Consider the following 27,238-nt stretch of genomic DNA (forward strand, 5'->3'; position numbering starts at 1 on the left):
ACCTTAAATCTGAGTCTGCATTTTTTAGCTAAATAACATCACATATTAAAATTTTCCTCAGCTGGAAAGTAGAGGTAATAAAACATGACCGTCTGTTTTTATAATCAAATTAGGTAACATGTATGGTATGCAATATGTGTGTAAATCCCATATCAGGAATGCTGTAAAATAAAAAAAAACCACCATGTGAGATGAAGGACAGCTTTCAGTTTATTAAGAAACATATAGGTAAGAGTCCCTGTTTCTAGGGAGATAACCCAAAATGATCATGAAAGGAATAAGGATAAAAGAACCATGAGGAGGACACTGAAAATGAAAACATGATTGTGAAGACTATTGATCAGTTGCAAAACCTAAGTTTCTTAGAGAAAGAGAATGAAGCTCTTGACTTTAGAGTCAAGCTGAGACCATGACTCCAAATTGAAAATACAGGAAGGTGGCACAGGATCTACAAGGTGTAAGGAAAAAAGAATCAGGATGAAGTACTCTACCCTCACTCAAGCTGATTTACAAAATGTTAAACATGCAGAGAAGTCATAAAAATTAGGGTGAGCAAAGTTCACCCTAAGTTCACTTCGTTGGTTTTCATCACAGTTTGAAAGTAAATTTGTCCCCCAGAAGATAAATCTGTTGCCAGAGGGTTACTGTATGGGGATGATGGTCCTCTGCAGAACTGATCAGCAGCAAGCAGGCTGACAGCAGCTGGTCACACAGGTGGGCTGGAAGCAAGTGGTCCTGCAGCAGGTTGTCTCACAGCAGGCTGGGCGGCAGCAGGGCTGGCAGCAGCTGGAGCCACAGCTCTGGTTTAGGCAACCAGGCAGGCAGACAGTTGTGGGGTGGTAGCAGGTTCTCCTGCAGTAGACGGGTGCACAGGAGCTGGGCTGGCAGAAGCTGGACCCACAGCTGGTTTGGCCACAGCAGCTGGACCCACAGCAGGTGGGCTGGCAGCAGGGTGTGTTGCAGCAGGAAGGCTGGCAGCAGCTGGTCACACAGGTAGGCTGGCAGCAGGTGGTCCTACAGCAGGTGTTTTGACAGCAAGTTGGGTGGCAGCAAGGCTGGCAGCAGCTGGACACACAGCAGGAGGGCTGGCAGCAGGGTGTGCTGCAGCAGGTGGTCACAGTGGTGGGCTGCCGGCAGGTGGTCCTGCAGCAGGTAGGCTGACAGCAAGGGGAGAAACAGTGGGTCATGGTGTCAGGGGTGGAGGGTGGACTTCTGTTCAGAGGTGAATTTCCCAGGATCTGATGACCCCTTGCCCTCTGGACCTTTTATACATCTGGCCTCCAAAGTTTCCACCAATCAGCAGGACTTTTCCTTGTTGCTGTTTATGTTGTTTTCCACAGTCATTTTGGTATTGTCAAAGGGGAAGTTGTTTCCTAAAGGTTATGAATCTTTTGAAAGTAAGGGTTTAATCTGTTGCTTAATTGTGGATTACTCATAGAAACTTTATTTCAGATAAAAGGAAGCCCGTCTCATCATCAGCATCGTTCCTGCTCTGACCATCTTCTGGTGATGTGATAGTTCCTGGTGACTGGGGAGGCTCAGGAAGTTCTCTCTACCCAGCCTCATTCTTTGGTTGTATGTAGGTTGGCAAGTGTCTGTGGGGAGAATCATGATGCTGATAGGTTCACAAAGAGAAAATGAATCCATGCCGGTGTTCAAGACTGTTCACCCACCAAAATCTGTTTCAAGACTAACAGGCATCTCTCTGTAGAACCCACACCACCTGTGTCTTTCAGCTTCATCAAAGTCACTTGGGAAAAGGGTGATTGGTACAGTGTGTTCTATGTGGCAGAGCAGAACCAGAGCAGATGGGTACGAGAAGTCCAGTGGGATTTAGATAGCATCAGGCAATCTTTGCCCTGGGTTGACCATTCATCCTGATTTGTCTGGGAGAGAGGGGCTTACCAGAATGAAAATGTGGGACTTTGTGTAACATAAGTGCTTTAGACTCAGGCAAGCCAGCATGAGCTGTGGCTCTAGCCCTAACTGTGGTACTAGCATAGTCAGTGCCATGTCTTCTCTCTATCTTTCTCCATTTCTTTTTAATGAAGGAATTAGATGATTTGAGATGATAGCTGATGTGTCTTGGAGTTCTAACATATTAAAACATTTTTTAGGTATACCATTCATTTCAGAAGAATGTAAATTATTAATTTCCAACTTGTTATAACTTTGTAAATACAGCTATGTCCCCATTACCAGGTTAGGAAATAGAAATTAATCCCATTCCCTTTAAATTATATTCCCTTACTCATCCCAAAAAACAGCTAATCGCTCTATCAAGTTGTAACCCTGTAGGTCAATTTGGCTTTTCCTTTTCTGCTTCTGTGAATAAAAGTTATAATATTTGCTTCTCTATTTCTTTTGCATAATCAAAAGTAATAATTATTGCCTAGTCATTTTGCACTCTTTATGTCAGCTGTTTAGAAGGCAGAGAACAGGGTTCTTGTTTGTTGAGGGGTAATTATCCTGAAGTGGTAGAATGTAGGAGAACGTATCTGTAACTCAGGAGATTTACTGAACATACTAATTTACTAGCACTGCCGTGATAAACCACTACAAACCAAGTGGCTTAAATTTATTTTCTCATAGTTCTGAAGGCTAGCAGCCTGAATTTAAGGTGTTGACAAGGTTGTTTTCACCTGAGGACTCTTAGGAAAGCATCTGTTCCAGGTCTCTCTCCTTGATGTGTAGATGTCTGTCTTCTCTATGTGTCTCTTACGTGACCTTCCTTCTAGATGCACACTACCTCTGAAATTCCCCATTCTATACAGGCATCAGTAATACTGAATCAGAAGCCTGATTCCAATATGACCGGATCTTAAGTAATTACAGTTTCAATATCCCTATTTGAATATGAATTTTGGGGGACACAAGTCAAGCCATAATATTGGAGAATCTCATAGTGTGTCCATGCCCAGTGATAACCACAAATGAGTGAAAACAGCAATCACAGTGGACAATGGTACAGTAACTAGCAGCTCAGACCTTTCTGTCCATTTTCTTCCTCTCCTCCCCACCCTCCTTTTCCTAGAATTTCTGGCTATCCATCACAGTTAAGAAGCAAAGAATAAATCTGAGTAGAGCAAATGGCAGATCATAGATAACGTTTTCATTATCCCGTCCATATATTTTGGATTTTAGTGTGCTCAGGCCAGTTTCTATCTTCCAGAATCTGCATCTCTGTGCCTAAAGGCTCTTGTATTGTACCTGCAGAAAGTCATGTCACTTCTGCATGCCACAGAGCGAAAAACACTCGACCATTGATTCTAGAGAGCTGATTTACAAAGACCCTAGCTTCTTTATTCCTGAAGTTGGGGAATTCTAATTTATGTGTTTTTCATCATTTCTAATAGTTTTCCCTTTGGTTTAAGCTTTAGTTAGTCACTGTGATACTTACCAGCTCAATAGTGTACCCTTTTCTGTATCACTTTCCTGATCCCTACCGGTGTGATCTGCACTTCCCAATAAACTACTTTCACTGGAGTATTTTTCTTGGTATCTGTTCTGGGAGAAACCACACTATGATATTACATTAACTCTCTCAGCCTCAATTTCCTCCTCTCTACAATGGTAACATTAATACCTACTTTGAACGTTTCTTTGAGAATAAATATTAATGAAAATAAAGCATTTAGTCACTACCTATCAAATAGAAGTCAACCCAGAACATATTAGTTCTTTTTTTGTCCAGAAAACTTAAAAAATAATTTTAATTTTGAAGATAATATATGTATAATAACTAACCAGATCAACTAAATTCTTTCTTTACTAGCTTTTTTGAGGTATAATTAACAAATAAAAATTGTGTATGTGTAAGGTATAAAAGGTTATGTTTTGATATATATATTCACTGTGAAATAATCACATATTTATTAGCTCACATAGTTACCATTTCCTTTTTATTTTTGTGGTGGGAATATTTAAGATCCACTTTCTCAGCAAATTTCAGGTGTACAATAAAGTATTTTAAACTATATCCAAATTAGTGTACACCAGATCTGCAAAACTTATTTGTCTTATATAACTGATGTTGGTCAAAGAGAATGTGCTAGTTTTTCATCTCTTTTACTCCATCACCCAACGACTATCCCAGTCAGTGGCTTTTCTCTCCCTCTGGAATCTTCACAGCATCCCAGATATACAGTCTCAAAAGATGGCATCTGTATTTTATAAGGAATAACTTAAGTTCATTTTGCCTTGTCAATAGGTATTCAGGAGAAGAAGAAGGAAGCCATATAAGAATGGAAATGTTATCTGCAAATACAGGAGATTATTCCTCCATTGTTAAGTAAACTTAAGTGCATATCTTGCTAATGCTGAGTCCCAATATAGTTTTTTCTTTATTGAGAGTTAAATGTAAGTGCCCTTGGACAGAAAGAAAAGACCCAACTTTGCATCTGAGTCTGTCCATTTTTAGCTAAATAACATCACACATTAAAATTTTCTCAGCTGGAAAGTGGAGGTAATAAAACATGACTGTCTGTTTTGATAATCAAATTAGGTAACATACATGGTATGCAATATGCGTGTAAATCCCATATCAGGAATGCTGTAAAATAAAAAAACACCATGTGATAAGAAGAATGGTTTTGAGTTTATTAAGAAACGTATATGTAATGGTCCCTGTTTCTAGGGAGATAGCCCAAAGTGATCATGAAAAGAAGGATACAAGAAACACGAGGAGGACATTGAAAATGAAAACATGATTGTGAAGATCATTGATGAGTTGCAAAACCTAAGCTTCTTGGAGAAAGAGAATGAAGCTCTTGACTTTAGAGTCAAGCTGAGACCATGACTCAAATTGGAAATACATGAGGCTGGCACATGATCTACAAGGTATAAAGAAAAAAAGAATTAGGATGGAGTACTCTGCCCTCCCTCAAGCTGATTCACAAGATGTTAAACACGCAGAGAAGTCATAAAAATTAGGGTGAGCATGCTGGTTGTCAGCAAAGTTTGAAAGCAAATTTGTCCTCCAAGAGGAGGACAGAAGGTTGCCAGAAGGTTGCTGTGTGAGGATGATGGTCCTCTGGAGAGTTGGTCAGCAGCAAGAAGGCTGACAGCAGCTGATCACAGAAGTGGGCTGGAAGCAAGTGGTCCTGCAGCAGGTGGTCTCACAGCAGGCTGGGCGGCAGCAGGGCTGGCAGCAGCTGGAGCCACAGCTCTGGTTGAGGCAACCAGGCAGGTAGACAGTCATGGGGTGGTAGCAGGTTCTCCTGCAGTAGACGGGTGCACAGGAGCTGGGCTGGCAGCAGCTGGACCCACAGCTGGTTTGGCCACAGCAGCTGGACCCACAGCAGGAGGGCTGGCAGCAGGGTGTGCTGCAGCAGGAAGGCTGGCAGCAGCTGGTCACACAGGTGGGCTGGCAGCAGGTGGTCCTGCAGCAGGTGTTTTGACAGCAAGTTGGGTGGCAGCAAGGCTGGCAGCAGCTGGACACACAGCAGGAGGGCTGGCAGCAGGGTGTGCTGCGGCAGGTGGTCACAGTGGTGGGCTGCCAGCAGGTGGTCCTGCAGCAGGTGGTCCTGCAGCACGTAGGCTGACAGCAAGGGGAGCAACAGTGGGTCATGGTGTCAGGGGTGGAGGGTGGGTTTCTGTTCAGAGGTGAGTTTCCCAGAATCTGATGACTCCTTGCAATCTGGACCTTTTATACACCTGGCCTCCAAAGTTTCCTCCAATCAGCAGGACTTTTCCTTGTTGCTGTTTACATTGTTTTCCACAGTCATTGTGGTATTGTCAAAGGGGACGTTGTTTCCTAAAGGTTATGAATCTTTTGAAAGTAAGGGTTTAATCTGTTGCTTAATTGTAGTTTACTCATAGAAAGTTTGTTTTCGATAAAAGGAAGCCCCTCTCAACATCTGCATCGTTCCTGATGTGACCATCTTCTTATTATGTGATAGTTCCTGGTGACCGGTTAGGCTCAGGAAGTTCTCTCTACCCAGCCTCCTTCTTTGGTTGTATGTAGATTGGGAAGTGTCTGTGGGGGGAAGCGTGATGCTGATGTGTTCACAATGACTAAATGAATTCATATCTGTGGCCTAGATTGTTCAGCCACCAAAGTCTGATTCAAGACTAACAGGCATTGCTCTCTGTACAACCCACACCACCTGTGTCTTTCAGCTCCATCAAAGTCACTTGGGAAGAGGGTGATTGGTACAATGTGTTTTATGTGTCAGAGAGAACCAAATCAGGTGGGTACAAGGAGAAGTCCAGTGGGATTTAGATAACATCAGGCAATCTTTGCCCTGGGGTGACCATTCATCTTGATTAGTCTGGGAGTGAGGGACTTACCAGGATGATAATGTGGGACTTTCTGTCACATAACTGCTTTAGATTCAGGCAAACCTGCATGAGCTGTGGCTCTAGCCCTAACTAACTCTGGTACTAACACAATCAAGGCCATTTCTTCTCCGTCTATTTCTTTTTAATGAAGGAATTAGATGAGTTGAGATGATACCTGATTTGTCTTGGAGTTCTAACATATTTAAACATTTTTTAGGTATACCATTCATTTTGGAAGAATGCAAATTATTAATTTCCAACTTGATATAACTGTAAATACATCTGTGTTCCCATTACCAGGTTAGGAAATAGAAATTAATCCCATTCGCTTTCAGTTATATTTCCTTACTCATCCCCCAAAGCCGCTAATCACTCTATCAAGTTGTAACCCTGTAGGTCAATTTGGCTTTTCCTTTTTCACTTCTGTGTGAATAAAAATTACAATATTTATTTCTCTATTTCTTTCACATAATCGCAAGTAATAATTATCGCCTAGTCATTTTGCACTCTTCATGTCAGCAGATTAGAAGGCAGAGAACAGAGTTGGTGAGGGGTAATTATCCTGAAGGCGTAGAATGTAGGACAATGTATCTGTAGCTCAGGAGATTTACTGAATATGTTAATTTACTAGCACTGCCATGATAAACCACTGCAAACCAAGTGGCTGAAATTTATTTTCTCACAGTTCTGAAGGCTAGTAGTCTGAATTTAAGGTGTTGACAAGGTTGTTTTTACCTGAGGACTGTTAGGAAAGCATCTATTCCAGGTGTCTCTCCTTGACTTGTAAATGTCTGTCTTCTCCATGTGTCTCTTACATGATCTTCCTTCTAGATGCACATGGCGTCTGAACTTCCCCATTCTATACAGGCATCAGTCCTATTGAATCAGAGGCCTAACTTGTTTCAATATGACCTGATCTTAACTAATTATGTTTTCAATGACCTCATTTCAATATGAATTTTGGGGGACTCATTCAACCCATAACACTGGAGAATCTCATACTGTGTCCATGCCCAGTGATAACCACAAGTGAGTGAAAACAGCAATCACAGTGGACAATGGTACAGTAAGTAGTGGCTCAGACCCTTTGGGCAGGAACATCTGGGTTACTCCTTCCGGAAATTATCTAGAGTAGCAAAATTTCTGGAAAGTGGTGAAGGAACTATAGACTTTTGATAATTAATGGAGATTATGACTGTCAGGTGCACCCTATTATAGCAGCAGTAACTGTTGCTTGTTCCATTGGCCTTCATTTTACATATCTCTCCCCCTCCTTTCTTTGCTTCTTAATTTCTCCTTCCTTCCTTCCTTCTTTCCTTCCTTCCTTCCTTCCTCCCTCCCTCTCTCTCTTTCTCTTTCTTTTTCTTTCTTTCTCTTTCTTCTTTTTCTCTCTCTCCTTCCTGCCTTCCTTCTCTCTCTCTCTCTTTCTTTCTTTCTTTCCTCCTTCCTTTCTTCCTTCCATCCCTCCTTTCCTTCTTCCTTCCCTCTCTCCTTCCCTCCTTTCTTCCTTCCCCCCTTCTTTCCTTCCTTCCTTTCTTCTCTCTTTCTTTCATTTTTCCGTCTTTCTTCTTCCTCTCATTTTCTGTCTTTCCTCTTTCTCCTCTTCCTTTCCTCCTCCTCTTCCTTCTTCTAGAGTTTGTGGCTGCCCACCACACTTAAGAAGCAAAGATTGGGTCTGTGTGGAGCAAATGGTAGATTGTAGATAGGATTTCCTTATCCCATTCCTGTATCTTGGATCTTAGTATGCTCAGACCAATATGCATTTGCCCAAATCTGCATCTGTGTGCCTACAGGCTCTTGTATTGTAACTGCAGAAAGTCATGTCGCCTGTGCGTGCCACATAGAGAAAAACACTCAACCAATGATTCCAGAGCGCTGATTTGTGAAGACTCTAGCTTCCTCATTCCTGAAGTAGGATAATTATAATTTGTTTGTTTTTCATTATTTCTAATAGTGTTTTGTTTGGTTTAAGCTTATAAGGTCACTGTGATACTAGTTTAATAGTCTACCCTTTTCTGTGTCACTTCTCCAATACCTGCTGGTGTGATCTGCACTTTCCAATAAACTACTTTCACTGGAATATTTTTCTTGGAGTTTGTTATGGGAAAACCAAACTCTGATATTACATTTCCTCTCTCAGACTCAATTTTCTCATCTCTACAATGGGAACATTAATACCTACTTTGAATGTTTCTTCAAGAATTAATGATAATGTTCATAAAGCATTTAATCAATACCCATTAAATAGTAGGCAACCTAGGACATATTAGTTTTTTTTTTTGTCCAGAGAACTCCTAATTTTAATGTTGAAGATAAGAATACATGAATAATAATTAACCAGATCAACTCACTTCTTTCTTTACTAGCTTTATTGAGGCATAATTGATAAATAAAAATAAAATTGTGTATATTTAATGTGTACGAGGTGATGTTTTGAGATATGTATATACTTATTGTGAATCATCATATATTCCTTAGCTCACATAGTTACCATTTCCTTTTTATTTTTGTGGTGTAAACACTTCAGATCTACCTTCTTAGCACATTTCAGGTATAAAATAAAGCATTTTTGTTAACTATAGTCACGTTGCTGTACACTAGATCTGCAGAACTGACTCATCTTGCATAACCGATGTTGGTCAAAGAGAATGTGATAGTTCTTCAGCTTCTTTACCCCATTATGCAACAACTATCGCAGTCAGTGGCTTTTGTCCCTTAGCTGAGTCTTCTGAGCATTCTAGATACACCGCCTCAGAAGCTGGTATCTGTCCTGGAAACCTACATTGTTAGCTCCTCAGAGGTATTTCTACCACTCCCATGCCGGGAGGAGGTCCCAAGAAGGTGGACCAGGTCCCTAACTTTTCTAATTCTCTCAGGGCCAGTATCAATGAATCCCTCCATGACTGAATATTTCAGTTGCATCATCAGTTCAGGAACAAAAGCGCCAGTTTTCCATCTATCATGACTTCCATGAATCAGAAAGTTCTTCCACGTTTCCTCCTTCTTAAATTCTTCTGATTTCCCTGGAAACACAGGTTTTTGGTTTCTTGAGATGCTTCCTATTTGCCTCACAAAATTCAGAAGGTTGTTTTATACCTTTATGGTTTGTGCAAAGTCATACATGCCCATTGCATAGTCCCTCAATCCCCAAATTTGTTTCACTTAATTTTCCTAATAACATTTTGATTTGAGGGACAATTTGACTTAATGTGGCTTAATGTATGGTCCATATTTTAGAAGAAATAACTTAAATTCTTTTTGCTTTGTCAACAGGTGTTCAGGAGAAGGAAGCCATATAAGAATATTATTTACGTGATACCAGGAAAAAAATCCCCAAATGAGATCCTCTCTCATGAGGACACAATGCATTCTCAAAATTTTCTGATGCAGATTAGTTGAATAAATAGCTGGTCAAAGACTGAGACAAAAAGGGATCCTCACTCAGGGCAGCTATTAAATGCCATCCCTGTTGTCATCCCATGTAACTATTACTCACTGAGGTGTGGAAAACTAATTTGGGAAGACCTTTGTGAACAGAAATTTCGTCTGCAAATATGAGAGATTATACCTCCCACATTAAATAAACTCAAGTGCATGTCTTGCTATTGCTGAGTCTCAATATCATTTCTACTTTACCGAGAGTTAAATGTAAGTGTTCTTGGGCAGAAAGAGAAGCTCTCACCTTGGACTAGAGTCTGTCCTTTATTAGCTACATAAAATCACACATTAAATTGTTCTCAGCTGAAAAATTGTGGTAATAATACATAATAACATGTTTTCAGAATCAAATTGGATAATACATATAGCATGCAATATGTGTGTAAATCTCATATCAGCAATTCTGTAAAATAAAACACCATATGAGATGAAGGATGGTTCAGAATTTATTCAGAAATATATAGGTAAGAATCCCTGCTACTAGGGACATAGCCCAAAGTTACAATGAAAAGAAGAAAGAAGGGTAAAAGAAACGTGAGGACAAAATTGAAAACAAAAATATGATTGCAAAGATTATTGATCAGTTGAAGAAACCTAAGTTTCTTAGAAGGAGAGAATGAAGCTCTTGACTTTAGAGTCAAATGGAGACCATGACTCCACATTGAGAACACATGAAGCTGGCACATTATCCACAAAGTGTAAGGAAAAAAGAATCAGGATGAAGTATTCTGCCCTCCCTCAAGCTGATTCCCAAGATTTTAAACATGCAAAGAAATAAAAAAAATTGGTGAAAGCATACTGTGTATCAGTAAAGTTTGAAAGTAAATTTATCTTCTGAAAGATAAGTGAGTTGGGGCTGGGTGTGGTAGCTCACACCTGTAATCCCAGCACTTTGGGAGGCTGAGGCAGGTGGATCACCTGAGGGCAGGAGTTCCAGACAAATCTGATCAACATGGTGAAAACCTGTCTCTACTAAAAATACAAAAAATTAGCCAGGCGTGGTGGCACAGGCATGTAATCCCAGCTACTCAGGAGGCTGAGGCAGGAGAATCACTTGAACCCAGGAGATGGAGGTTGCAGTGAGCTGAGAGCGTGCTACTGCACTCCAGCCTGGGTGACAGCGAGGCTCCGTCTCAAAAGAAAAAAAAAGTCAGTTGAGCAGAAGGTTGTTGTGTGAGGATGATGGTCCTCTGTGGTGCTGCTCAGCAACAAGAATGCTGGCAGCAGCTGGACACACAGCAGGCTGGGCAGTAGCAGGGCTGGCAGCAGCTGGATCCACAGCTCAGGTTTAGGCAACCAGGCAGGCAGACACTCGTGGGGTGGTAGCAGGTTCTTCTGCAGTACACAGGTGCACAGGAGCTGCTCTGGCCACAGCTGGACCCACAGCTGGTTTGGCCACAGCAGCTGGACCCACAGCAGGTGGGCTGGTAGCAGGGTGTGCTGCAGCAGGAAGGCTGGCAACAGCTGGTCACACAGGTGGGCTGGCAGCAGGTGGTCCTGCAGCAGGTGTTTTGACAGCAAGTTGGGTGGCAGCAAGGCTGGCAGCAGCTGGACACACAGCAGGAGGGCTGTCAGCAGGGTGTGCTGCTGCAGGTGGTCACAATGGTGGGCTGCCAGCAGGTAGTCCTGCAGCAAGTGGTCCTGCAGCAGGTAGGCTGACAGTGAGGGGAGCAACAGTGGGTCATGGTGTCAGGGGTGGAGGGTGGGCTTCTGTTCAGAGGTGAGTTTCCCAGGATTTGATGACCCCTTGCAATCTGGACCTTTTATACATGTGGCCTCCAAAGTTTCCACCAGTCAGCAGGATTTTTCTTTCTTGCTGTTTACAATTGTTTTCCATAGTCAGTTTGGCATTGTCAAAGAGGAAGTCATTTCCTAAATGTTATGAATCTTTGGAAAGTAAGGGTTTAATCTGTTTCTTAATTGTAAATTACTCGTAGAAACTTTGTTTCAGATAAAAGGAAGGCAGTCTCATCATCAGCTTCGTTCCTGCTCTGACCAGCATCTCGTCATGTGATAGTTCCTGGTGACTGGGGAGGCTCAGGAAGTTCTCTCTGCCCAGTCTCATCCTTTGGCTGTATGTAGACTGGGAAGTGTCTGTGGGGAGAAGCATGATGTTGATATATTCACAGTGGTGAATTGAATCCATGCTTGGGACCAAGACTGTTCACCCACCAAAGTCTGATTCAAGACTGACAGGCATCTCTGTATGTACAACCTACTTTACCTGTCTCTTCCAGTTCTATAAAAGCCTCTTGGGAAGAGGGTGTTCAGCACAATGTGTTCTATGTGGCAGAGCAGAGCCAAAGCAAACACGTAGAAAGAGGAGGGGTTCACTGGAATTCACAAAGCATCAAGCAATCTATGTGCTGCGGTGACCATTCATCCTGATTTGTCTGGGACTGAGGGGCTTACCAGCATGAGAATGTGGGACTGGGAATTACTGTGACATTACTGCTTTAGGTCCAGGCAAAGCAATATGAGCTGTGGCTCTAGCCCTAATCCAGGTTACTGGCACAATCATTGCCATTTCTTTGTCTCTGTCTCTGTCTCTGTCTCTGTCTCTCTCTCTCTCTGTCTCTGTCTCTGTCTCTCTCTCTCTCTCTGTCTCTGTCTCTCTCTCTGTCTCTGTCTCTGTCTCTCTCTCTCTCTCTCTCTGTCTCTCTGTTTTCAATGAGGGAATTAGGTGAGTTGAGATGATATCTGATTCCTCTTTGAGGTCTACCGTTGTTTAAAACTTTTTAAATTATACCATTCATTTCAGAAGAGTGCAAATTATGAATTCCAACTTGATATAATATTACATTATAAATACATCTAAGTCCCCATTACCAGTTTACAAAATAGAAATTAATTCCATTCCCTCCAAATTATATCTTTTTACTTATCTCCAAAGGTAGCTAGTCACTCTATCAAGTTTTAATCCTGTAGGTCAGTTTTGGTTTTTTCTTTGACTTTTATGTAAATAAAAATTATAGAATTTGCTTCACTGTGATTTTGGCATAATCAAAAGCAGCAATTATAACCTGGTCATTTCATTTTGGATCCTTCATGTTAGCAGACCAGCAGGTAGATAAAGGAGTTAATATTCCATGAGGGATAATTTTCGTGAAGCCATAGAGCGTAGGGAGAATATATCTGAAACTCAAGAGATTTACTATATATATTAAAGTATTACACTGCCATTAAAAACTGGCAAATCAAGTGGCTGAAGTTTATTTTCTCACAGTTCCGAAGGCTAAAATAAAGGTGTTGGCAATGGTGTTTTCATCTGAGGGCTGTGAGGGAAATATCTGTTTCAGGTCTCTCTCCTTGACCTGTAGATGTCTATCTTCTCCATGTGTCTCTTACGTCATCTTCCCTCTATATGCATCCTGTTTGAATTTCCCCTTTTTATACAGACATCAGTCACATTGAATCAGAAGCACAATTTATTCCAATATGACCTTATCTTACCATATTGCATTTAAATGACCCTATTTGAATATGAGTTCTTGGGGACACAATTCTACCCATAACCTTGGAATATCTCGTAGTGTATCCATGCCCATTGATAAACATAAATGAGTAACAAAAGCAACCACAGTTGGACAATGGTATAGTAAGTAACTAGAGGGTAAGACCCATCAGGCAGGAAGTTCTGAGCTACCTCATCAGGCAATTATCTAGACCAACAGGAGTGCTGGCCAGTGATGAAGGGAGTATAGAACTGGCGGAAACTGATGGAGATTATGAATCTCAGAAGCACCCTATTAAAGCAGTAGTTTCTTTTCCCTTCCCTTCCCTTCCCTTCCCTTCCCTTCCCTTCCCTTCCTTCCCTTCCCTTCCTTTCCCCTCCCCTCCCCACCCCTCTCTTTCTCTTCTTTCTTTCTTTTTCTTTCTTTCTTTCCTTTTCCTTCCTTCCTTCCTTTTCACTCTCTTTCCTTCTGTCTCTTGCTCTCTTTCTTCCTCCGTTCCTTTCTTCCCGTCTGTGTATATTGTCTTCTTCCCATATCTTTCCTAGTTTTTTCCTCCTCTCTCACCTTCTGTTCCTCCTCTTCCTCGTCCTCCTTTTTCTCCTAGAGTTCATGGCTGTCCATTACATTTAAGAAGGAAAGACTGGACTTGAATGGAGCAAATGTTACTGTAGACAGGTCTTCATTACCATACCTGTATATCATGGAACTTAGGGTGCTCATACCAATTTCCATCTGCCTGAATCTGCATCTCTGTGCCTTAGGGCTCTTGTATTGCAACTACAGAAAGTCATGTCACCTGTGCACACTACAGGGAGAAAAATATTCAACTGAAAATTCTAAAGAGTGGATTTATACAGACTCTAGCTTCTTCACTCCTGAAGTTTGAGAATTCAAAGTTGTGTGTTTTTCATCATTTCTGAAAAATTTACCTTTAGCTTAAGCTTCAGTTGATCTCTGTGATACTGGCTTAATAGTATGCCCTTTTCTGTATCACTGCCACAATCCCTTCTGTCCTGTTCTGCCCTTCCTAATACACTGTATTCATTGGAATCTTTTTCTCAGAGTATCTTCTGGGAAAAACCAAACTATGACATTACATCTCTCAGCCTCAATTTCCTCATCTCTACAATTAGAACACTAATGCCTACTTTGAAAGTTTTTTCAATAATTAATGATAATGTACATAAAAAATTTACACAATATCCATCAAATGATAGGCAACTGAAAACATATTGTTTCTTTTCTCTCCAGAAATTCCTAAACTAATTTTAATGTTGATGATAAGAATATATTTATAATAATTAACTAGATCAACTTTTTTTTCTTTTACTTTAAGTTCCAGGACACATGTGCAGAATGTGCAGGTTTGTTGAGTAGGTATACACGTGCCATGATTGTTTGCTGCACCTATCAACCTGTTCTCTAGGTCTTAAGCCCTGCATGCATTAAGTATTTGTCCTAATGCTCTCCCTCCCCTTGCCCCCGACCCCCCCAACAGGCCCTGGTGTGTGATGTTCCCCTCCCTGTGTCTGTGTGTTCTGGTTGATCAACTCCCACTTATGAGTGAGATCATGCGGTGTTTGGTTTTCTGCTCCTGTGTTACTTTGCTGAGAATGATGGCTTCCAGCTTCTTCCATGTCCCTGCAAAGGATATGAACTCATTGTTTTTTATGGCTGCATAGGATTCCATGGTGTATATGTGCCACATTTTCTTTATCCAGTCTATCACTGATGGGCATTTGGGTTGGTTCCAAGTCTTTGCTATTGTAAATACTGCTGCAATAAACATATATGTGCATGTGTTTTTATAGTAGAATCATTTATATTCCTTTGAGTATATAGGTAATAGGATTGCTGAGTCAAATGGTTTTTCTGGTTCTAGATCCTTGAGGAATTGCCACACTGTCTTACACAGTGGTTGAACTAATTCACTATCCCACCAACAGTGTAAAAGCGTTCCTATTTCTCCACAGCCTCGCCAGCATCTATTGTTTCCTGACTTTTTAATAATCACCATTATGACTGGCATGAGATGGTATCTCAATGTGGTTTTGATTTGCATTTCTCTAATGATCAATGATGATGAGCTTTGTTTCATATGTTTGTTGGCCACATAAAAGTCTTCTTTTGAGAAGTGTCTGTTCATATCCTTTGCCCACTTTTTGATGAGGATGTTTGTTTTTCTTGTAAACTTGTTTAAGTTCCTTGTAGATTCTGGATTTTAGACCTTTGTCAGATGGGTAGATTGCAAAAATTCTCTCCCATTCTGTAGGTTGTGTGTTCTCTCTGATGATAGTTTATTTTGCTGTGCAGGAGCTATTTAGTTTAATTAGATCCCATTTGTCAATTTTGGCTTTTGTTGTGATAGTTTTTGGCATTTTTGTCATGAAGTCTTTGCCCACGTCTATGTCCTGAAAGTTATTGCCTAGGTTTTCATCTAGGGTTTTTGTGATTTTGGGTTTCACATTTAAGTCTTTAATCCATCTTGAGTTAACTTTTGTATAAGGTGTAATGAAGGGGTCCACTTTCAGTTTTCTGCATATGGCTAGCCAGTTTTTCCAGCCCTGTTTATTAAATAGGGAATCTTTTCCCCATTGCTTGTTTTTGTCAGGTTTGTCAAAGATCAGATGGTTGTAGATGTGTGGTGTTATTTCTGAGGTCTCAGTTCTGTTCCATTGGTCTATATATCTGTTTTGATACCACTACCATGCTGTTGTGGTTACAGTTGCCTTGTAGTATAGTTTGAAGTCAGGTAGCGTGATGCCTCCAGCTTTGTTCTTTTGTTTGGGATTGTCTTGGTGATACGGGCTCTTTTTTGGTTCCATATGAAATTTAAAGTATTTTTTTTTTTAAATTTTGTGAAGGAAGTCAAGGGTAGCTTGATGGGAATAGCATTTAATCTATAAATTACTTCGGGCAGCATGGCCATTTTCATGATATTGATTCTTTCTATCCATGATCATGTAATGATTTTCAATTTGTTTGTGTCCCCTCTTATTTCCTTGAGCAGTGGTTTGTAGTTTCCCTTGAAGAGGTCCTTCACATCCCTTGTAAGTTGTATTCCTAGGTATTTTATTCTCTTTGTTGCAATTGTGAATGGGAGTTCACTCATGATTTGGCTCTCTGCTTGTCTATTATCGGTGTATAAGAATGCTTGTGATTTTTGCACATTGATTTTGTATCTTGAGACTTTGTTAAAGTTGCTTATCAGCTTAAGGAGTTTTTAGGATGAGATGCTGAGGTTTTCTAAATATAGAATCACGTCATCTGCAAACAAAGACAATTTGACTTCCTCTCTTCCTATCTGAATGCCTTTATTTCTTTCTCTTGCATGATTGTCCTGGCCAGAACTTCCAATACTATGTTGAATAGGAGTGGTGAGAGAGGGCGTTCTTGTCTTGTGCCATTTTCAAAGGGAATGCTTCCAGCTTTTGCCCATTCAGTATAATATTGGCTATGGGTTTGTCAAAAATAGCTCTTATTATTTTGAGATATGTTCCATCAATACCTAGTTTATTGAGAGTTTTTAACATGAAGGATGTTGAATTTTATCGAAGGCCTTTTCTGCATCTATTGAGATGATCATGTGGTTTTTATCATTGGTTCTGTTTATGTGATGGATTATGTTTATTGATTTGCATATGTTGAACCAGCCTTGCATCCCAGGGATGAAGCAATTTGATCATGGTGGATAAGCTTTTTGATGTGCTGCTAGATTTGGTTTTTACTAACTTTACTGAGGTATAATTGAATAAAAATTGTATATATTTAAGGTATAAAAAGTGATGTTTTGATATATATATTTTTTAGTGAGATATTCACCACAGTGAAGCTAATTCACATATTCATTAGCTCACATACTTGCCATTTCAGGTATAAAATAAAGTATTTTCAGCTACAGCCACACTACTGTACACTAGGTCTGCAGAACTTATTTACCTCGCATAACTGATCTTGGCCAAAGTGAATGTTTTAGGTCTTCATCTCCTTTACCCTGTCACCCCAGAAGAATCACAGTCAATGGATTTTGTCTCTTAGCCAAGTCTCCAAAGCATTCTAGGTACACAGTCTCAGAAGTTGGGATCCGTCCTGGAAGTCTACATCGTTAGCTCATCAGAGGTATTTCTAGCACTCCCATGCTGGTAGGAGGTCCCACAAAGGTAATCCAGATCCCAGACTTTTCTATTTCTCTCAGAACCAGTATAAATCAGTCCTTCCATTAGTGAATGCTTGGGTTGCATCATCAGTTCAGGGCCAAAAGCACCAGCCGTCTGTCTATCATGACTTCTAAGAATGTACACATTTTTCTACTTTCAGTCCTTCTTACATTCTTCTGATTTCCCTGAAAACACAAATCGTTATTTCCTTTAGATGCTTAATTTTGGCCTCATAAAACATTGTTTTAACCCATTAGATATCTCAGAGATTATGGATTATGCAAAGTCATATGCGCCTGTTGCATAGTGTCTCAATCCTAAACTTTGTCCTTATTTAATTTTCCTGATAACATTTTTATCAGGAAGTCAAATTGTCTAAATGTTGCATAAGGTATGGTCTGTATTTTACATGGAATTATTTAATTCCATTTTGCTGTTTCAATGAAATTTCAGGAGGAGGCCAGATATGAGTTTGATTTATTTGACACGAAGGAATTAGTCTCTTCAAATGAGGATATGATGCATTCTGAAAAGTTTTTGATGTGTCCTCTTGAAAACCAGAACAATGCAAACATGCCATATCTCACCACTCCTATTCAAAATAGTAATGAAAGTCCTAGCCAGAGAAATAAGGCAAGAGAAATAAAGTAAAGGTATCTAGATAGGAAAAGTGGAAGTTAAACTATCTCTGTGTGTGAATAAGATTTTACACCCAGAAAACCTCATTGTCTCTACCCAAAAACTCCTTGATCTGATTAGCAACTTCAGCAAAGTTTCAGGACACAAAATTATTGTACAAAAATCAGTAGCATTCCTATACACCAACAACATCCAAGTTGAGGGCCAAATCAATAATGTAATCCTTTTCACAATAGCCACAAAACACAACAAAATACCTAGGAATACAGCCAACCAGGGAGGTGAAAGATCTCTACAACAAGAATTGCAAAACACTGCTCAAAGAAATTAAAGATGACACAAACAAATTGAAACACATTTTATGCTCATGGGTAGAAAGAATCAGTATTGTTAAAGTGGCCATACTCCCTAAAGCAATTTACAGATTCAGTATCACTCCTATCAAACTACCAATGACAGCCTTCACAGAATGAGAAAAAAAAAAGTTTTACAATTCATATGGAACCAAAAAAGAGCCTGAATGGCCAAGGCGATCCTAAGCAAAAATAACAAAGCTGAAGACATCACATTATCTGACTTCAAACTACATTACAGGCTGCAATAACCAAAACCTCATGGTACTGGTACAAAAACAGACACATAGACCAATGGAACAGATTACAGAGCCCAGAAATAATGTTGCACACCTACAACATGTGATCTTCAGCAAAGTTGATGAAAATAGGCAGTGGGGAAAAGACTCCTGATTTAATAAATGGTGCTGAGATAACTGGCTAGTCATTTGCAGAAGATTGAAACTGGACCCCTTCCTTACATGGTATACAAAAATCAACTCAAGATGGATCGAAGACTTACATGTAAAACCTAAGGCTATAAAAACCCTGGCAGACAACCTAGGCAATACCATTCTAAACATAGGACCAGGCAAGGATTTTATGATGAAGTCACCAAAAGTAATTGTAAAAAGAGAAAAAATTGACAAATGGGACCTAATTAAACTTAAGAGCTTCTGCACAGCAAAAGAAACTATCAACAGAGTAAACAGACAACCTACAGAATGGGAGAGAATATTTGCAAGCTATCTATCCAACAAAGGTCTAATATCCAGAATCTGTAAGGAAGTTAAACAAATTTACAAGCAAAAACCAAACAATCTCATTAGAAAGTGGTCAAAGGACATGAACAGACACTTTTCAAAAGAAGACATTCAAGCGGCCAAAAAGGATATGAACAAAGGATCAACATCACTAATCATTAGAGAAATGCAAGTTAAAACCACAATGAGATGCCCTCTGACACAAGTCAGAATAGCTCTTGTTAAAGTCAAAAAATAAAAGATGCTGGCAAGTTTTTGTAGAAAAAGAAACACTTATACACTGTTGGTGGAATTGTACATTAGTTTAACCATTATGGAAAGCAGTTTTGGGATCTCTCAAAGAACTTAGAATTAATATTCGACCCAGCAATTCAATTATTGTGTATATATCCAAATGAATATAAATTGTTCTACCATAAAGACACATGCATGTGTATGTTCATTGCAGCACTACTCACAATAGCAAAGACATAGAGTCAACTTAAAATGTACATCAAAAGTAGACTGGATAAAGAAAATGTGTTTCATATACACCATGGAATACTATACAGAAAAAAAAGGAAAAAAAGAACAAGATGATGTCCTTTGCAGCAACGCAGATGGAGCCGGAGGCCATTATCCCAAGGGAACTAACACAGGAACAGAAAACCAAATACCACATGTTCTCACATAAGACTGGGGGCCAAACATTGAATACATATGAACACAAAGAAGGGAACAACAGACACTGGAACTTACCTGTGGGTGGACTGTGGGAGGAGAATGAGAATCAAAAAACTGCCTATCAGGTATTATGCTTATTACCTGGGTGAAAAACTATTCTGTACACCAAACCCTGCAACACACAATTTAACTATAAAATACACCGGCACACGTACCCCTGAACCTTAAAAAAAGGTTAAAAAATTTCTTTGATGCACGTGAATTGAATGATTGGCTGGTATAGGCCAATAGGATCCCTGCATTCATGACAGCTGCTAAATGCAGACCCTGCTGCTGTATCATGTAGCTGTTGCTCACTGACGGGTGGGCAATTAATTTGGGAAGACTTTTGTGAACTGAAATGTTATCTCTTGCCAAATACTAGAGATTATTATTTCCATTGTTAAATAAACTCAAGTGCATGACTTGCTAGTGCTGAGTCCCAATGTCATTTCTACTTTATTGAGAGTTAAATGTAAGTGTCTTTGGGCAGAAAGAGAAGACGCAACCTTGCATCAGAGTCTGTCCACTATTAGCTACATAACATCACACATTAAAATTTTCCCAGTTGGAAAATGGAGGCAATAATACATGACTGTCTGTTTTGAGAATCAAATTGGGTAATACATATGGTATGTGATATATGTGTAAATCCCATATCAGGAATGTTTTCAAATAAAGCAAATCACCATATGGGATGAATGATAGTTCCAAATTTATTTATTAAGAAATATATAGGTAAGATCCCTGGTTATAGGGAGATAACCCAAAGTGATCATTAAAAGAAGGAAGCAGGATACAAGAATCATGAGTATATTGAAAAGAAAACATAGTTGTGAAGATTCTTAATCATTTGCAGCAACTTAAGTTTCTTAAGTGAAGAGAATGAAGCTCTTGACTTTTGAGTCAAAGCTGAGACCATGACTCAAAATTGAGAACACATGAAGCTGGCACATGATTCACAAGGTATAAGAAAAAGAGAATCAGGATGAAGTATTCTGCCCTCCCTCAAGCTGATTCACAAGATTTTAAACATGCAGAGAATTCATAAAAATTTGGGTGAGAACATGGTTGCTGTCAGCAGTAAGGTAAATTAGTCCTCCAAAAGGTAAGTCAGTTGAGCAGAAGGTTGTTGTGTGAAGATGGTGGTTCTCTTGGGACTTGATCAGCAGCAAGAAGGCTGGCAGCAGCTGGACACACAGGTGGGCTGGAAGCAAGTGGTCCTGCAGCAGGTGGTCTCACAGCAGGCTGGGCGGCAGCAGGGCTGGCAGCAGTTGGAGCCACAGCTCTGGTTGAGGCAACCAGGCAGGCAGACAGTCGTGGGGTAGTAGCAGGTTCTTCTGCAGTACACAGGTGCACAGGAGCTGCTCTGGCCACAGCTGGACCCACAGCTGGTTTGGCCACAGCAGCTGAACCCACAGCAGATGGGCTGGCAGCAGGGTGTGCTGCAGCAGGAAGGCTGGCAGCAGCTGGTCACACAGGTGGGCTGGCAGCAGGTGATCCTGCAGCAGGTGTTTTGACAGCAAGCTGGGTGGCAGCAAGGCTGGCAGCAGCTAGACACACAGCAGGAGGGCTGGCAGCAGGGTGTGCTGCTGCAGGTGGTCACAGTGGTGGGCTTCCAGCAGGTGGTCCTGCAGCAGGTGGTCCTGCAGCACGTAGGCTGACAGCAAGGGGAGCAACAGTGGGTCATGGTGTCAGGGGTGGAGGGTGGGTTTCTGTTCAGAGGTGAGTTTCCCAGAATCTGATGACCCCTTGCAATCTGGACCTTTTATACACCTGGCTTCCAAAGTTTCCACCAATCAGCAGGACTTTTCCTTGCTGCTGTTTACACTGTTTTCCACAGTCCCTTTGGGATTGTCAAAGGGGAAATTGTTTCTGAAATCTTATGAATCTTTGGAAAGTAAGGGTTTAATCTGTTTCTTAATTGTGAATTACTCATAGAAACTTCCTTTCAGATAAAAGGATGCCCATCTCATCATCAGCATCATTCCTGCTCTGACCATCATCTAGTCATGTGATAGTTCTTGGTGATCTGGGAAGCTCAGGAAGTTCTCTCTGCCCAGCCTCACGGTTGGCTGTATGTAGACTTGGAAGTGTCTGCGGGGAGAAGCATGATGCTGATATATTTACGGTGACAAAATGAATCCATGCCTGGGCCCAAGACAATTCACTCACCAAATTCTGACTCAAGACTAACAGGCATCTCTCTGTGCAATCCTCACCACCTGTGTCTTTCAGTTATTTGAACGTCACTTGGGAAGAGGGTGTCTGTCACAGTGTGTTCCATGTGGCAGAGCAGATCGAGAGCAGGTGGATGCAGAGAAATCCACTGGGATTTAGGCAGCATCAAGCAATCTACGCCCAGGGGTGAGCATTCATTCTCACTTGTCTGCGAGTGTGGGGATTACCGGGATGAGAATGTAGAACTTTCTATGACATAACTGCTTGAGATTCAGGCCAATGTGCATAAGCTGTGGCTCTAGCCATAACCCTGGTTACTAGCACAGTCAGTATCATTTCTTCTCTTTCTTTCTTAGACGGAGTATTTCTCTGTCGCCTAGGCTGGAGTGCAGTGGCGTGATCTCGGCTCACTGCAACGTCTGATTCCTTGGTTCAAGGGATTCACCTGCCTCAGCCTCCCGAGTAGCTGCGACTACAGATGCCGGCCACCATGCCCGGCTAATTTTTGTATTTTTAGTAGAGAGAGGGTTTCACCATATTTGTCAGGCTGGTCTCGAACTCCTGACCTTGTGAGCTGCCTGCCTCGGCCTCCCAAAATGCTGATATTACAGGCATGAGCCACCATCCACAGCCTCTCCTTCTATTTAATGAATTAATTAGATGAGTTGAGATGACACCTGATTCATCGTGGAGTTCTAAGATGTTTAAAACATTTTCTAGGAATACCATTCATTTCAGAGGAATGCAAATTATTAATTTCCAACTTGATACATTATTATATTGTAAATACATCTATGTCCCCATTACATCTATGTTAGAAAATAGAAATTAATCCCATTCTCTCCCAATTATATCCTCTTATTCATTCCCAAAGACAGCTAATCACTCTGTCAAGTTGTAATCCTGTAGCTAACTTTTGGCTTTAAAAAATATTCATGTAAATAAAAATTACAGTATTTGCTTCTCTATTTCTTTAGCATAATCAAAAGTAATCGTTATTGCATAGTCACTTTGGACTCTTCATGTCAGGAGAGCAGCAGACAGAGAAAGGAGTTACTATTTGGTGAGGGGTAATTATCCTCAAACCATATAGTGTAGGAGAATGTATCTATAGCTCAGGTGATTTACTGAGTATATTAACTTACTAGCAGTGCCATGGTAAATTACTGCAAACCAAGTGGCTTAAATTTATTTTTTCACAGTTCTAAAGGCCTCTAGTCTGGAATTAAACTGTTGGCAATGTTGTTTTCATCTGAAGGCTGCGAGGGAAGTATCTGTTCCAGGTCTCTCTCCTTGACTTGTAGATGTCTATCATTTCCATGTGTGTTTGACATAAGTTTTCTACTATATGCATACTGTCTCTGAATTTCCCCCTTGTGTATAGATATCAGTCATATTTAATCAGAAGCCTAATTGTTTCCAATATGACCTTTTCTTATCACATAACATTTTAAATGATTCTATTTGAACATGAATTTTGGAGGACACAAATTAACCCATAACACTGCAGAATCTCATAGTGTGTCCATGCCCAGTGATAACCACAAAACAGTAAAAACAGTAATCACAGCGGACAGTGGTATAGTAACCAGGGGCTCAGACCCTTCAGGAAGGATGCTCTGAGCTACTCCCTCAGGCAGTTATCTGGACAAACAAGAGTGCTGGCCAGGGGTGAAGGGAGAATAGGACTGGTGGTAATTAATGGAGCTTATGAATCTCAGGTGCACTGTATTATAGCAGCAGTAAGTGTAGCTTATTTCATTGGCCTTCATTTTATGTCTCACTTCCTCCCCCAGCTTTTCGTTTCCTTCTTCATTTTTCTTTCTTTCTTTTTCTTCAATCACCCCTTCTTCTTCCTTCCTTCCTTCATGTTTTTTTTGGTTCCTTTATCCCTACCCTTCCCTTCCCTTTCCTTTTCCTTCCTTCCTTCCTCCCTTCTCTTTTTCTTTTTTGTTTCTTTTCTCTTTCCTCCTCTCATCTTCTATTCCTTCTCTTCCTCTCCTCTGCTTCTTCCTTCTTCTAGAGCTTGTGGTTCTCCATCACATTTAAACAGCAAAGATTTGACTTGAGTGGAGCTAATTGTAGGTCTCAGACAAGTTTTCGTAAGTGCGCCCATATGTCTTGCATGTTAGTGTGCTTGGATTAATTTCCATCGGTCAGAGTCCGCATCTCTGTGGCTAAGGGCTCTTGTATTGCAGCTGTAGAAAGTCATGCCACCTGTGAATGCAACACAGAGAAAAACACTCAACCAATGATTCTGGAGAGCTGATTTATAAAGACTCTAGCTTCCTCATTCCTGAAGTAGGATAATTCTAACTGTGTGTTTTTCATCATTTCTGATAGTTTTCCCTTTAGTTTAAGCTTTAGTTGGTGACTGTGATACTGACTTTATAGTGTGCCCTTTTCTGTATCACTTCCCCAATTCCTACCGGTGTGATCTGCACTTCCCAGTAAACTAGTTTCACTGGAATCTTTTCTTCAAAGTCTTTTCAGGAGAAACTAATCTATGACATTATGTTAACTCCCTCAGCCTCAATTTTCTTATCTCTACGCTGGGAATATTAATACCTATTCTGAAAGTTTGTTAAAGAGTTAATAATAATGTACACAAAGTGTTTAGCAAATACCCATCCTATAGCAGGCAATCCAGAACATATTAGTGTTTCTTGTTCAGAAAATTACCTATTTTAATGTTGAAGATAGGAATATTTTTGTAATAATTAACTAGATCAACTAAATACTTTTTTTCCTAGCTGTATTGAGGTATAATTGACAAATAAAAGTTGTATCTATTTCAGGTATACAAGGTGATGTTCTGATATATATATTCCTTGTGAATAATATGTTTATTAGGTCACGAAGCTACCATTTCCTTTTAATTTTTGTGGTGTGAACATTTAAGATCTACCTTCTTGGTAAATTTCAGGTATATGATGAAGTGTTATTAACTATAGTCACATTACTGTACAGTAGACATGCTGAACTTATTCATCTTTCATAAATGATGCTAGTCAAAGAGAATGTCCTAGTTTTCATCTCCTTTACTTCATCCCTGAACGATGATCACAGTAAGTGGCCCTTGTCTCTTAGCCAAGTCTTCAGAGCATTCTAGATTCACAGTCTCAGAAGTTGGCATCTGTCATGGAAATCTACATTTTTAGCTGATCAGAGGTACTTCTAGCACTCCAATGCTGGTAGGAGGTCCGAAGAAGGTGACCCAGGTCCCCAACCTTTATATTTCTCTCAGAGCCTGTATCAATCAATCTTTCCATGGGTGAATGCTTAGCTTACGTCGGTTCAGGACCCAAAGCACTAAACTCTGTCTATTATGACTTCTATGAATGCACAAGTTCTACTTTGCTCCTTTCTTACATTCTTCTGATTTCCCTGGAAACACAAGTTTTTCATTTCTTTGAATGCTTCCTATTGGCCTCACAAAATGCAGAAGGCTGTTTCATTCCCTTACTTGGCTCAGAGATTATGGATTGTGCCAAGTCTTACATGCCCATTGTGTAGTTTCTCAATTCTCAGCTTTGTTCTTACATAATTTCCCTCATAACATTTCAATTAGGGGACAAATTGTCTTAATGTGGCAAAATGTATGGTCTGTATTTTACAAGAAATAACTTAGTTTCATTTACTTCATCAATAGGTATTCAGGAGATGAAGGCTGTATAAGTATTTTATTTACATGATATTGACAACAAGTTTCTTCAGATGATACTCTCTCTCATGAGTCCACAATAAATTCCCAAGCTTTTTTTGATGCAGATGAATTGAATGAGTGGCTGGTCAGAGGCTGAGACAAAAAGAGATCCCTGCATTCAGGGCAGCCATTAAATGCAGTCCCTGCTGCCATATCATGCAGCTGTTTCTCACTGAGGTGTGGGAAATTGGGAATTTTTTGTAAACAAAAACGTTATCTGCAAATATAAGAGATTATTTGACCTATTGTTAAAAAAACTCAAGTATATGACTTGCTAATACTTACTTCCAATGTCATTTCTACTATATTGAGAGTTAAATGTAAGTGTCCTTGGGCAGAAAGAGAGGACCTCAGCTTGGACAAGAGTCTGCCCTTTACTAGCTACATAACATCACACATTAAATTGTTCTCAGCTGAAAAAATGGAGGTAATAACACACGACCATCTGTTTTGAGAATCAAATTGGATAATACCTATGGTATGTGATATGTGTGTAAATCTCATATCAGGAATGCTTTCAAATAAAACAAAACACCATATGAGATGAGGATGGTTCAGAGTTTATTCAGAAACATATAGCTAAGAATCTCTGCTGGTAGCAGAGACATAACCCAAAGTTATCATGAAAAGAAGAAAGAAGGATACAAGAACCATGAGGAGGATATTGAAAACAAAAATATGATTGCAAAGATTGTTGATCAGTTGCAGAAACCTAAATTCCTTAGAAGCAGAGAATGAAGCTCTTGACTTTTGAGTCAAAGCTGAGACCATGACTCAAAATTGAGAACACACGAAGCTGGCACATGATCCACAAAGTGTAAGGAAAAAGAGAATCAGGATGAAGTATTCTGCCATCCCTCAAGCAGATTCCCAAGATTTTAAACATGTAGAGAATTCATAAAAATTTGGGTGAGAGCATGGTGGCTGTCAGCAGCAAATTAAATTAGTCCCCCAAAAGATAAGTCAGTTGAGCAGAAAGTTGTTGTGTGAGGATGGTGGTTCTCTTGGGACTTGATCAGCAGCAAGAAGGCTGGCAGCAGCTGTACACACAGGTGGGCTGGAAGCAAGTGGTCCTGCAGCAAGTGGTCTCACAGCAGGCTGGGCGGCAGCAGGGCTGGCAGCAGTTGGAGCCACAGCTCTGGTTGAGGCAACCAGGCAGGCAGACAGTTGTGGGGTAGTAGCAGGTTCTTCTGCAGTACACAGGTGCACAGGAGCTGCTCTGGTCACAGCTGGACCCACAGCAGGTGGGCTGGCAGCAGGGTGTGCTGCAGCAGGAAGGCTGGCAACAGCTGGTCACACAGGTGGGCTGGCAGCAGGTGTTTTGACAGCAAGTTGGGCGGCAGCAAGGCTGGCAGCAGCTGGACACACAGCAGGAGGGCTGGCAGCAGGGTGTGCTGCTGCAGGTGGTCACAGTGGTGGGCTTCCAGCAGGTGGTCCTGCAGCAGGTGGTCCTGCAGCACGTAGGCTGACAGCATGGGGAGCAACAGTGGGTCATGGTGTCAGGGGTAGAGGGTGGGCTTCTGTTCAGAGGTGAGTTTCCCAGAATCTGATGACCCCTTGCAATCTGGACCTTTTATACACC

General features: G+C 40.6%; 5 protein-coding genes across 5 annotated transcripts; all 5 read right to left on the reverse strand.

Annotated features, from left to right (window-relative positions):
* Positions 1 to 677: 677 nt before the first annotated feature.
* On the reverse strand, positions 678 to 1,187 carry LOC117976718 (keratin-associated protein 9-7). Its single transcript, XM_034943380.3, has one exon. It carries the CDS (start codon positions 1,185 to 1,187, stop codon positions 678 to 680), a length of 510 nt encoding a protein of 169 aa, XP_034799271.1.
* A 3,857-nt stretch (positions 1,188 to 5,044) lies between these two features.
* Positions 5,045 to 5,569, reverse strand: LOC112437580 (keratin-associated protein 9-7). Its single transcript, XM_034943327.1, has one exon. The coding sequence runs from the start codon at positions 5,567 to 5,569 to the stop codon at positions 5,045 to 5,047; it is 525 nt and encodes a 174-aa protein (XP_034799218.1).
* Positions 5,570 to 10,340: 4,771 nt separating this feature from the next.
* On the reverse strand, positions 10,341 to 11,405 carry LOC100981175 (keratin-associated protein 9-6). The gene is given in 1 exon segment (XM_024926176.4): positions 10,341 to 11,405. A coding segment is annotated over 1 exon segment (483 nt). The 3' UTR covers positions 10,341 to 10,922.
* A 9,061-nt stretch (positions 11,406 to 20,466) lies between these two features.
* Positions 20,467 to 21,461, reverse strand: LOC106633959 (keratin-associated protein 9-2). The gene has a single exon (XM_034943378.4). The coding sequence runs from the start codon at positions 21,457 to 21,459 to the stop codon at positions 20,935 to 20,937; it is 525 nt and encodes a 174-aa protein (XP_034799269.1). The 5' UTR covers positions 21,460 to 21,461; the 3' UTR covers positions 20,467 to 20,934.
* A 4,739-nt stretch (positions 21,462 to 26,200) lies between these two features.
* LOC100969721 (keratin-associated protein 9-4) lies at positions 26,201 to 27,202 on the reverse strand. Its single transcript, XM_003813822.6, has one exon. The coding sequence runs from the start codon at positions 27,149 to 27,151 to the stop codon at positions 26,672 to 26,674; it is 480 nt and encodes a 159-aa protein (XP_003813870.1). The 5' UTR covers positions 27,152 to 27,202; the 3' UTR covers positions 26,201 to 26,671.
* Positions 27,203 to 27,238: the final 36 nt, after the last annotated feature.

This window comes from Pan paniscus, chromosome 19, assembly GCF_029289425.2.
Source record: "Pan paniscus chromosome 19, NHGRI_mPanPan1-v2.0_pri, whole genome shotgun sequence".
NCBI classification, from domain to species: Eukaryota; Metazoa; Chordata; class Mammalia; order Primates; family Hominidae; genus Pan; species Pan paniscus.